The sequence below is a fragment of the Anser anser genome, assembly GCF_964211835.1.
Source record: "Anser anser genome assembly, chromosome: 6".
Taxonomy (NCBI): Eukaryota; Metazoa; Chordata; class Aves; order Anseriformes; family Anatidae; genus Anser; species Anser anser.
This window is the reverse complement of record NC_139726.1, coordinates 39,294,215-39,306,265: the sequence shown is the minus strand read 5'-3', so window position 1 is coordinate 39,306,265 and position 12,051 is coordinate 39,294,215. Positions and strand designations below refer to the sequence as shown.

The 12,051-nt window shown below is 37.3% G+C and overlaps 1 protein-coding gene across 3 annotated transcripts in view; it reads left to right on the top strand.

The window, feature by feature from the left end:
* The window catches only part of RFTN2 (raftlin family member 2), a 37,017-nt gene that overhangs the window by 19,396 nt on the left and 5,570 nt on the right, over positions 1-12,051 (top strand). For all 3 annotated transcript variants that reach the window (XM_083843043.1, XM_083843042.1, XM_083843041.1), the window contains exons 8-10: positions 116-219; positions 6,582-6,660; positions 10,753-11,023. In XM_083843043.1, coding sequence (XP_083699169.1) covers positions 116-219; positions 6,582-6,660; positions 10,753-11,019 — 450 coding nt within the window. In that variant the 3' untranslated portion in view covers positions 11,020-11,023. The remainder of the gene's footprint in view (positions 1-115; positions 220-6,581; positions 6,661-10,752; positions 11,024-12,051) is intronic.

The following is a 12,051-nucleotide window of genomic DNA, read 5'->3' as shown; positions in this document are numbered from 1 at the left end:
ACTAAATACAAATTATCACATTATAACTAAGAAAGAAGAGGGGTCGTAATTTATGTGTAGAAATGCAAATAAACCCTGTGCAGAGTGTCTTTACTACTTTTTATAATTAATGTAGGGGTGTGAAATTAAAACAGATTACGGACCTTTATTGCACACACTGGCTGAGTTTGGATGGCTCCTGACCTGTGTCCTGCCTACACCTATTGTACGACATGACAGGTACGCAAACAGCAGGATGCAGCATTTTGGTGTGTCTTCACAGTTGCACATTTTAGTGAATTATCAAGTGATTTTGTCACAAGACAGTCATGCACTGTTTATTGCAAATTAAGGAGGAGAATGTGCTAATCGAGCAAGTTACGGTCTAATCCAGCTGTTTCTCTTCTTTAATGTAGATATTGTTTCAGTTTACATATGGTAATGAACTACTGGATTTCAGTTCTCATATTTTCTTGCTTCAATATTTATTTGGATGTCTTGGGAGAAATACCTGTATATGTAAGAAGAGCTAAATAGTAGACCTAGATCACATATAATGTTTCAGAATTTCTTTTTAATGGAAAAAGTACCGTGCTTTTATTCAGAGTACCTGCCAAAAAAATGGCAAATGCATCACTGAATTAAGCTTACACAATTTTGTTTTGTTTTCAATTCTGCTTCCATCAGATTAAGATTGCTGAAGTTCGGGCAAAAATGTACTGAGGCATAGCTTAGAACTCATTAAAACAATGGAAAAGCTGGGTGACTTTAGTAATCTTTGGATAAAGACCTCACTGTATTAAATCAAGACAGCATAAAAAGGATGTGAATGGAAGTTTCTAAGAGAACTGCTACAAGAAAATGGAATTTTGTTCAAGTGATTTGACATAATTAAATTAACTCACCCATGTAAGAAGGAGGATTTTCTGGTCAGAAAATAGCTGTCCTCTTTATCTGTGTTTTGGTTTTTTGGTTTTGTGGGTTTTTTTGTTTTGTTTTGTTTTTCATAGTTGACTTTAATCAACTGTTTACAACAGTAGAACAGTACAACAGTAGAAATGGAGGTAAAACATCTAGCACATTTTTCTATTTTTAATGATTTCTGTATGTTTTGTTTTCTTCTGAAACTTACGAAATTCTTACTGTGCAAAGCTCCTGCTCCATCAAGAAGTATTTTTCAGAACACAAAACAAAACATCTATCCTTCAATTCTTTTTTTAAATTCTTAATCTATGTGTGTTATCTTTGAATTCGGTGACTTCTTAGGGTATGCGAACTGCTGAGCCTGGTTTTCATAAACAGATGAAACTTTTGGCCAGATCTTAAAGATTGAGAAGTAGCCTTTCAGAATCAGATCAACTTTTTGGAAGGTCATGAGTGAACAGGGGGATAGGAAGGTTCTAGTACTCCTGGTGTGCTGAAGGTCATAGGGTGAGAGAGGTTTAAACCCCTAACCTTTGCTGTCACACAAGCAGTGTACCTGTACCCATCCCCGAGGGGTTGGACAGAAGGGGTGAAACTGTCCTGAGCAGCCACATTAGCTCAGTCTGGGCTTGCTGCAGGCAGCAGATGCTATTTTGCACTTGGTAGATAGCAGAGCAAAAGCAGGGCTGCTTAGAAGAACTTAAGTGCTATTAAAAAATAATAATAATAACAATAGTAGAAAAAACTGCAGTATGAAGTGATAATGGATTCATTAGACAGGGTCTGTTTCTTGAGTTACTGAGAAGGTGATGTACCAGCAAGACACTGAAGTTATGCTAGGTGTCTGAAGTAGCATTGCTTTCCAGATGTGAGGCAACCAGCCCACTGCTAGACGTGATCATGCAAAACGGGATTGTATTCTGGCCAAACGTGAAGTTGGATTCACTTCGTATTAACACTGGAATGATGGATGAATACAAAGCATTTGTTTTCTGATTTAAATAGTTGTGTAGGTGTGTGCATGAATTCTCTAATAGTTGTTGTCTTGAAGGTATCTCACAGTCCACATTAGAAGAAATATGGTAAATCACATTTTGAGCGTGCCTGTTGTATGTCTAATATACAGCTTTTCAGATTTCTTTTTAGAAGTAAATGAATAAAATAAAAGTTCATTAACAGAATTCCTAGTTGGGAATTAAGAATTCTTAAAAGACTCTAAAGAATGTGTTTCTGTCCTGGCAGCCTGCGTAGTGATCGATAAATACTATTATTAGACATTGATACTGGCATTTGAAAAAGAGAAAGAAATTCCTACATGGTTACTGTGTGTCTGATAGGAAAGATGCCAGTACTGCGGTGGTAGATTATCCTAGGAATTCAAGTTAAATGCCGAATAAAGATACTTCATGCTGCCCACCTTTTCCCAGACTGGGAACTCTGACCTCAAAACTCAGCCTGAATATTAACAGGTTTCAGAAATACTGAACAAATGAACAATTTGGCAAATTCATGTTTTCATGTTTGTTTTTTTAAAATGCAAAATATATAATGAAAATTCTATTTAAGAATAAAAAATGTTAGCAAGGCAGCCTGCTCCCCATTTTTATTTACCTCCATGTTATGTCATATTCTCTGCCTTAGTCTATTCCTAATTTTTTGCAAAACTTTCCACATCTCAGATCTTCTACAATTTGCTCCTAGCCATTAAGCCTACTGCTCATCTGTAGACAAAAGGTGTGACCACAAGCTCATAAGGTCTGGAGTGTGACAGGATTGTCACGCACAGTGTTTCTCTATCTCCCTTCTTCTTTTTTCTTTTTTAAATATGGTTAGGATTTGAAACAGAATGTAAAAATGCCAGGCTGTAACGTCTGTTCCTGTGTGGTTTTGATGTTGCTATTCTTTGAAGTTTTTATTTTTTTTACAGATGTTCCTCTCCATAAAATAATGTCCTGTTGCACGGAGTGTCACGCCACATGCTAGCTGAGTGTCATGGATCACTGTCCCATTTCAGGCATGGGCAGCGGCCTGTAGGCCTGTTTTGTCCTTTAGCTCCTACCTCAAGGGCTAAATCATGCAGGATACAGGAAGCATTTCCTCAAGAAATGTGATCTTTGTTGTTATAAGTAGAGCAATAGTAGAGAGCATGCAGAGTTGCCTTTTGTGCAGTGTTGTTTGAAAGATAAGGACCATTTTGGGGTGTTTTTTTGTTAACAAAGTATAAAACCCACAGAAGTTCCTAGTCAGTGATTGCTTTTCCAGGCATACAGGAGAACAGAGTATGAAAAAATGGATGTGATACAATGTTTGTATCCATCTCTTGGATATCATCCATATCTTGGATATTTAAATATGGTTAGCAGTCATTAAAGTATTTTTTGACCAAAAAAAGCAGACCAAGAAAGAATGTAAGGAAGAGCCACAATAGTACTAGTGACCTCAGGAGCCTCCTGCATTATATACAGCTGTAACATACAGTTAAATGTTTTCGTGACAGGAATTTGACAAGAATTATGCCAAGTTCAGAAGCTATATATCAAGGATAAGATGAATAGCCCTTTTAGAAGTTAAATATAGTGATTAGGGAAACAAACATGTTAGAAAATATTTTGTTAGTAATTTAGTGCTACTGGAGTTATCAAAATAATGTTATCATGAATTTCTGGAATTCCATACATGTTTGTGGTCTAAAGTTCGAATTCTTTGCTGGTTTTGTTTTGGATGGAACAGTTGTTTCAAGTCCTGTAAGCTGGGAGCCTTACTGTCCCACACTGGTACATGTCTCATAACTGAAAGTCTAAATGCAATGCAACTGCAAAGGGGTGCGAAACTTCATTTTGGGAAAATGCAAATAAACCAAATAGATTAAAAGAACTTATTATTCTGCACCTTTTCTTCATTTTTTTTCAAGAAACACTGTCTAACCTTGGTTGATTCATACCTAGAAAATGTATGCATGAAAAAAATAAAAACAGATGTAAAAATCATAGCTATTGGCAGGCCTGACGAGCTTCCAGTTGGATGATTGTTCTTAGAGATTTATTTAATATATACATATACTAAGAGGACAGACTTATTGTCAATTCAGCATAAGCAGACGAGCAAAAAGCTGGTGTTTTAACAAAAGTGTCTCTGTTGCTCCTCATCCCTCTTACAAGAAGAGACAGGAAAAAGGCTCCAGCAGTTTTACTTCTCAGTGACCTCTACTTCCCCTCGCTGATTGCTGTAGTCCCTGAAAATCGGCAGGATGGACTGTCTGCAAGCACCGGAAAGCAAGCAGGCAAATACAGTGCAAAAACACTGACTTTGTGGTTATTAGTTTATCATCACAAACAACTTCATCTACGTTTGCAAAATGCCCCAGCTTACAAGGTGAAGTGGAAGTGCGGAAATGAGAGGGAAGCTATGGAGTGGCTTACTCGAAGCGTTTTTTTCTCATTTAAATTCTGTGGAAATCCCACTGTCATTGAGTTCTTTGTGAATTAAGCTCATAGCTACTTTGTCGTGTGCAGCATTTTAATAAGGTCAGACTTACAAAATTGTTAATTTACTGATTGTCTACTCACCATCGTGTCCTTTCTCCGTTCTAATAGAATTTGTACAAGCTGAAGCTTAATGTTTGTTTCTTTTTTTTCGCTGCAGGAATGCAGACACAGTTACAAAATAGAGCATAGGCAATTCCCCATGCCAGGCATTCTGCGCAACCTTCTCGCTTGAAAGAGAGATTTCCCAGTTAATATTACCAAAATAGGCATAAATGAGGCAGGGGAAGATAACTGGCAATGTGGAGTAAGTTTGCAGGATTGATGATTTCCCTTTCATAATGTAAACATGTAACATATGCATTATTTTTTTTCAACGAATGGAAATAAGGAGGGTACTCCCAGAGGGGGGACTCCCAGAGGAGAAAACATGTTAACTTGAAGAAACTAACCTCCTCATTTCCCTGTCTTCCCCAAAGGCTGCAGTTTAGGATAGTTCTCTTCTCTCATCCAAGGAATGTATGCAAAGACATGCCTTGACCTGAGTTCAGCTGGGTTGAGAGGAAGGTTGTGATGGGCCAAGCACCATCACAAAGTCATCATAATTGACTATGGATGGAATACAGCTGGGAATAGTGCTGTTCTGCGTATGTTCTCAGAGCTTACTTTGAGGCACTCTACTAGGGTAGGCTGTTAATAAGTTCTTCCTGATCCTATAGCAACAGTTTTAGTCCCTGATTTTCCTTGGAGTGAGTCCCTAATATAAAAAACAAATTCATACTATCAGTCCTAGCCCTGGCATGAAATACGTATCAGTTATCTCAGCCTTATGCATGTGGTTGCTGAGATTGTGACTTACCATACTGAAGTACGATCATACCTTATTTTAATACTTCCTTCCAGAGCATTAAGCGTAAAAATACAGTTTTATTATTGATAGGGGAATAGGTGGAATCACGATTTCTTGAAGTGGGCTCACTGCGTGGTAATCATTACAAGTCTGTTTTAAGTCATTAAAGTTTTGTGGTTCTATTTTGCTTTTTTTTTTTATTTATCTTACTCATATATTTGTAGTTGCTTTCTTGCTAAAATGTTTCGGTGTTTTTCCTTTATGCATGTTAAGAGCTCATTGAATACTGCACAGAAGTAGAGTAGGGAGAGAAGAAGAATTTTTCAAAACGTAGTTCTGATATGTGGAAGAGCACAGGATTTTTTTAAACCCTCCCATCCCAGAGCTCTGGTCTCACAATTCTTGCATGCATTTAGTCCTTACAGACTCTTGCTTTGTAAGTCACATGCAGTCAATTTGCTGGCCTGTATTTTTGATGAAAAGGTTTTGAAAACAAATATCTAAAATCTTCAAGAGGTTGTAAAGGATGATTCTTTTTTTTTAGTTTTTTTAACCAGTAGTGAAAGAATGCAAATTTTTTGAGACATGAACACCTGAGTTGTTTTTGATGAACTTTTTCACCAGAAAACCCACAACTGAAGTCCCTTTTTTTTTTTTGCTCTCTTACTTCTTTTTTCTCTTGTCCATTCCATGTACAAAACCACCTGTGTCATTTATCTCATTGTGGATGTATTGGTTAAACTGAGCTGAGACCTTTTGTCCACAGATAGTGAAAAGGCAAGCTTATCCAACTGTCGTAGTTAGATGTTACATTACAACCAGAAGACAATTTTACTGCTATCTAAAAGAGTCTTACTTCACAAATTTCCTGTCTCAAAGGTATTGAGATACTTGTTGAAGCTGTTTATCTTCTGAAATTGAGGCTGTTTGTTGTGGTGTTACTAGATAGTTGCATGTTGTTGTATATTTATCAGTGCAAATAGATGAAAAAATACTCTTTAATGTTTAATTTCAGATGTTGCGAAGGTGTGGTCTTTCATTAAAAGTAGGAGCTTTGGTACTTAAGCTTTCAAGCATAGTCCTGTTAAGTTACTCCAATCATACTAATAAAAATGTTTTGTTCTATATTTGTTTTCATGTGCAACACCTTAACCTAGCTGTGTGCTTCTGTTTGTTTTATCATTATTATTACAAACCAGTTTATGAATTAAAACACCAGCAAATGCTTGATAATCTATCCTCTTCTGACTCATATACACACAATTTACAATTGACTGTGAAAGGCGTGAATGTATTACAGGATGTTATTGCCTTGAAATATTCAAATGATTTTCCTTAAATTTCAGTGAAGGAAACCTGGCCACAAAGCAAGTTGTTTTTCTTCAGAGACCTGTTATATGGAATTCTGCTGCCCAGATGCCAGAGGTGAGTAATGTGTTGATTAAAAAATAAATAAAAATTAGTATTTCACACTATAGTTATGTACAGAAACAGATTTCAAAATTAATGGGAAAATAGTGGCAGAAACAGGTTTTGCTTGAGAAAATGTGTTTAAGTTTGTGTCACATTTTTGCAGATACACTTGCAAGTTGTTTTTTTTTTTTTTTAACTCAGCTACATGGCTCTTAGACTAAGATGTAGAGAACAAAAGTGTAGGTATGCTAAAAGCCTGTTACTTCAAGAATCCTGTTCTAAGAAACAACTGTTTCTCAGGTGGATGAAGTTGGCTATGCTGCAAGCATTTGTTTAGAAGCCTTCAGGAAGTCCTAAGTGAGCTGACTCAACTCCTGCATCTATTGCACATGAAAAAGATGACATTTTTTTGACCTCTGAAATGTCTATTTTCATGCCTGTAGCAGAATACAAGCGTCAAGCTATGCAAGGGGCTCTGTAATCTGGGGGTTACCAGGGTGAAGGAGTGTTAGCCATTGCTGTGTGAGTGAAAGTATGTGACAGAAATACAGGACTTAAAATTCCTACAGCTGAACTTCAGCACCTACCTGTCCTCTCTAAGTGAGATTCCCGTAACAGTGGTTGTATAAAAGTACTTCGAGGATGAAATGACTGGTAGTCATCACATCCTGCTCAGCCAAGGTCACAACAGTGGTGGCACCTGTACAGTGCTATAGCAAAGCCTGCTGTGGCCAGGGGAGGATAACTGGTGGGTTCTTCCTTACCAAGGCTTTCTACACCCTGTGGTGGGTTTTCCCTTTTGTTTGTTTTTCAGTGGCTATTCCATCTTCAGCTAATCAACTTTCTTCTCCTGTGGTAGCCTTTTAAGGAGCTATGGAAGCTGTAGGCATTTTGACTCAGGCCCAGCACTGGAGCAGTAACTTCACAAATTCTGTCCGTCATGATACTATTACTTTTATGAAGCAGTGGTATCTATGCTCTTCTTTCCCCACCTGTATAAATGTTTCACGAGACTCTAAATAGCTGGAATTCATATTTGATCTTTCCAGCTTATATGCAGACTGCTGTCATCGTCCATATTTTCCTCTGATGAGTGTTTCTAAAATACACTCTTCCTTTTTTGTTCTTCTCCAGACTTCTGCTTGTCTCCAGCCTAACCTCCTAACACTGTGTCCCCTGATAATTAATTCTTCCATGCCTGGAAGAATGGCATTCAACATGAAAAATGGGAATTTAATTGCACATCTCCATGACAGTCTCAGTTCCTACCTAGGTGTTGTATGCTGTCTTAATTTATTTTCCTGATCTACAAAATTTGAGCTTCTATTTTTTTTCCACATCAGTATTCTGTGCAGTCTCCCTTGCCAATGTTTCAGTCATCCATACATGCCCTTTTCCAAATTCTGCCAGTTCCTCTTGCAGTTTTCTTTCAGTTTCCCGTGTGTACCACTTACCTTTGGCATTTTGCTTTCAAAGCTTACAGTCCCTGCTCTCTTGTCTTTGTCATCTCTTCTTTTTTTGGAACATAGTTTTGTTGGTATCAGTGTTGTAAGTGTATAAAAATATGCTATTTTATGTCAGTCACAATCAAATAAAGTCAAAATTCTCCTGATGTTTCCCAACCTTTTATTGCTATGTATAATAAGTGCACAGACTCCTGATGTGAATACTCTTTCCTTGGTAGCTATAAAAAAATGGTATTTCTAACTACAAGCTCCTCTTGAAGGACAGTGTAACTACATGACTCAAGTTAGAAGGATTAATACTGGATTCTGCCCGGAGACACTGTAATACAAAACACTTCTGTAAAAACATTCATTGTCAGGAATTGGTGAATCTTTGAGATGTGTTTTAAATTAAAATTAGAGGCATCCTTGTGTTTGCTGTTTAAATTCTGTTGCCTAATTGTGAGGTGGTTAGTACTGGAATGACCTTTATATTTTTTATTTTTACAAGTATAACGGTACCTGTGTTCTGTGGTCATTGTTTTCACTTGATTGTAATGCAAAACCTTTGAGTTAAGCATTAAGATAGTGGAAGTAAACAAATAGCTGATTTGTAGCCATGTACAGAGGATTATTGTATTTAAAGTCTGAAGAGACACAGTATCTAAATGTGCCCCTTAAGTACCAGCGAATAAGCGAATATCTTACTTCTGCAACAGGAAATCTCAGTATGATGAGGTTATGTTAGCATGGGATAAATAGGTAGCTCATGTAGAACATGTACTAAAGTAGCATTTACCCTCTGTTTTTCCAATCATGTAGGTTTTCCCCTAAATCTTAATCTCTTCATTTATGTATTTATATATTACCAGAATGTCTGAATTGGCAAAACAGCATATTACCTTTATTCATAGATGAGGTAATCTGTCGATTTGTTAACAATACCTAACTGGTATAGCATGTCATGCTAGCTTTGCATGGAATAGCTAGATTTCAGGTATGAAACAAGCTACTGAAATCTGAAAGCATTCAGTATTAACTTTTAATATTAACTATTAACTTTTGCTCTAGAAATTGTAATATATATATTTAAAATAATACATGGACAGGGACAACAGAGTTGTGGAATTTTATCAAACAAACCTTTGAAAACATTTTAGTAAAAAAGTTTAACTCCTGTGATTCTACATTGTTGGTCACTTGCATTTACACTGACTGCATTTCTTGCTGTTTAAAAAAAGTAAAATCATCATGTCCATAATTCAGGATGCTTTTGAAACAGAAAACTACTGCAGATACCTAAAATATTTTAATTTCCAAACTAAATAAAATGCATCAGTTTGTCTATTTATGCGTATCCTTAACATGTTGGTAACTCGGATATCTTGAGAATACTAAGAGAGCCAACCTACAAAACCAACGAGGCTTTTTTTTTAAGAAAGCAATTCAGTGTTAGAGGATGCCTACATGAGAGTGTCTCACACCCTCAGAGCCTGATCACGTTGCAGCTGCCTGCAGTGTGGCAGGGTCTGGTTGTGGCACAGCTTTGTCCCCCAGGCATGTCCAGCTCCTGGACCCCTGTGACTTGCCTTCTGGGGGCTGGCAGTACACGGTACCAGCTGCTTTGTGTACTCAAGGTCGGTTTCGTTGTAGGTTTTTTCTTTTTTTTTTCCTTGTGAGGTTGAAGTTGCCAGATCTAAAGGAACTTTTAATTCAGTAAGAATTGAGGGAACTCCTCTGTTACCTGGCCTGATATTCCCACAGGGTCTCTTTTCAGAAGAGTCTGTGTTTCAAGTCCTCACAGATCCTATCTCTGCCTTCTTGTATATTTGTTGGTTAGTGCATTATGATCTGGCTTGCAATTTATGTAATGGTTCAAAGGCCTCTTGGATTTAGAAGGGCTATATTGTCTCAGTGAGTTCTTTATTACACACCAATTGCTTTTCTAAGAAAATAGTTCAGAGGAGACCTGAGACTGAACTGCACACATACTTGAGGGATTTCTCTTTTTTTATTTCCTTTAGGCAGACTTCTCCATCCTCTTACTGTGGCATCTAGGCAAAGCCTATTTCCTTCTGTTTCTCCTGAGGCAACACTATTTCCCCTTAGTCTAATTTCCCGATGTCTCCTGTAACGGTTTCCCTTAAATACATTTCCTTTAGCCACAAGGGCCATTGTTTTTACTGTTTCAAAAGAGTTTGGGAAAAATGTTACAGATGTATAGAAGGGGGGCAAAGAACTGGCACAAACAGTTGTAGTTTTGGTTTGATCAGAGTCAGACACGTACGTTAGGTGCAAAAATAAAGCTTTCTTCAAACAGCTGATTTTAGCTTGGTTTAAGACTTGTAAATCATTCTGTGTCTGCCAAGTAAAGCATAGGAATTGAGCATTGCCAAAATAATTGCTTTTTCTTAGCATTTGCTTACACTTTCTTGAATCTTGACTGTGCTGTATGTTTTGCATCTCTCCTTAAATATCTTTATAGAGAACAAAATGTATCTCTTAGGATTTTTCTCGAGAGGAGTTCATAGTTTAAGCCAGTGTTAAATGCTGCCTTATGTTAAAATGCAGCTCACATTAAATTCGTACATGACTCATTGTGAAGTGTTTGGCTTTTTTTCTATATAAGCTAACATTAAAACACCCCCTTTTATTTCAGAAGAAATCCTTAAGGCAAGTTATTGGGGAGGAAAAAAGCAAAGTTGGTAGCAGAAGTGTTGGATTAGACACAGCTACTTCTCACCCTGTAGAAATCGGACAACCACCTGATGAGTTTCATCTGTCTCCTAAACAATGTTGGATCAAAGAGGCCTCCTCCCAGTATGGAGGCTTTCCCGGATTCAGTAGCAGTGATGGAGTATTAAGGGAACTGGATGATGGACAATTTGACCAGGAAGATGGAGTCACTCAGGTCACATGTATGTGATGAAGTAAGTAACTGCATCAGATGGACATGTACATAATTCACACAAATGTAAAAGAAACCAAGTCCATGCTACTTTGAATGCATTGATATAATCTGATGACTTTTCCCAGACTCATTTTGTATGTGTCTGTTGTGTTAACCCTACTGTAGTAATAATACTACTGCAAAATGCTTTGGCTTCCTGTCTCTCTTTCATAGAATTACTACCTGACTGGGTGCTCTGCTAACTTTTGTTAATCTTTTTTGACAAACAAGGAAGCAAATGCTGCAAAACAAGACAGTTTGTGTTCGGTAAGAAAGAAAGGAATGTCGATGTTTGGTGTTTTCCACAAGCTGAAGGAGTATTTTGTTGTTGCTGGTTTTTTTTTGTGTTTTTTTTGTTTTTTTTTCCCACAAGGGTATTATAAATATTGGGGGGGGGGGGGGAGAATGAAATATCTCCATATTGTTAAGTTTTAATGTGATTTTAACTTTACTTGCCTTGTCTAAGCTCAAAAGCCTAGAGAAATGCAAGTCATATGCTAGACAGTTAATAATTTAAGCTGCATTCAGACCTCGTATGTACAGAAAACCTCTGGAGGCAGACGTTTGTTCCTGTAATGCTATCTCACCTCTGCGGCATTTACTAGGGTTCCATGTACACGTAAGCCAAAAGCTATCCCAGCATTTAGCTTTGTGTATATATATATATAACTTACTCATGTGAGGAAATGAAGAGCCTCTCACCTTCCAAAAGGTAACTTGCATTCTGTAAAAAAAGTAGTTTGAGAAACTTTAAGAAGCACCGACAGCCAGGTGCACAATGATACTAATAATATACAGGGGGAAGAAGTAGACAAAATGTAATATTAGATGAGAGACTTCTTACAAATATGCCGATGTATATGCAAAATAAAATTTCTGCTAATTGTATATCACACTAGATAAATGATATCCAATTGCATCAAATACCAGAAACACTATTCAGAGGAAAGACTGAAGCTCCTTGGCTTCTGTCCTCACTGTGGGGAGGAGTTAAGACAGGCTTCTGGG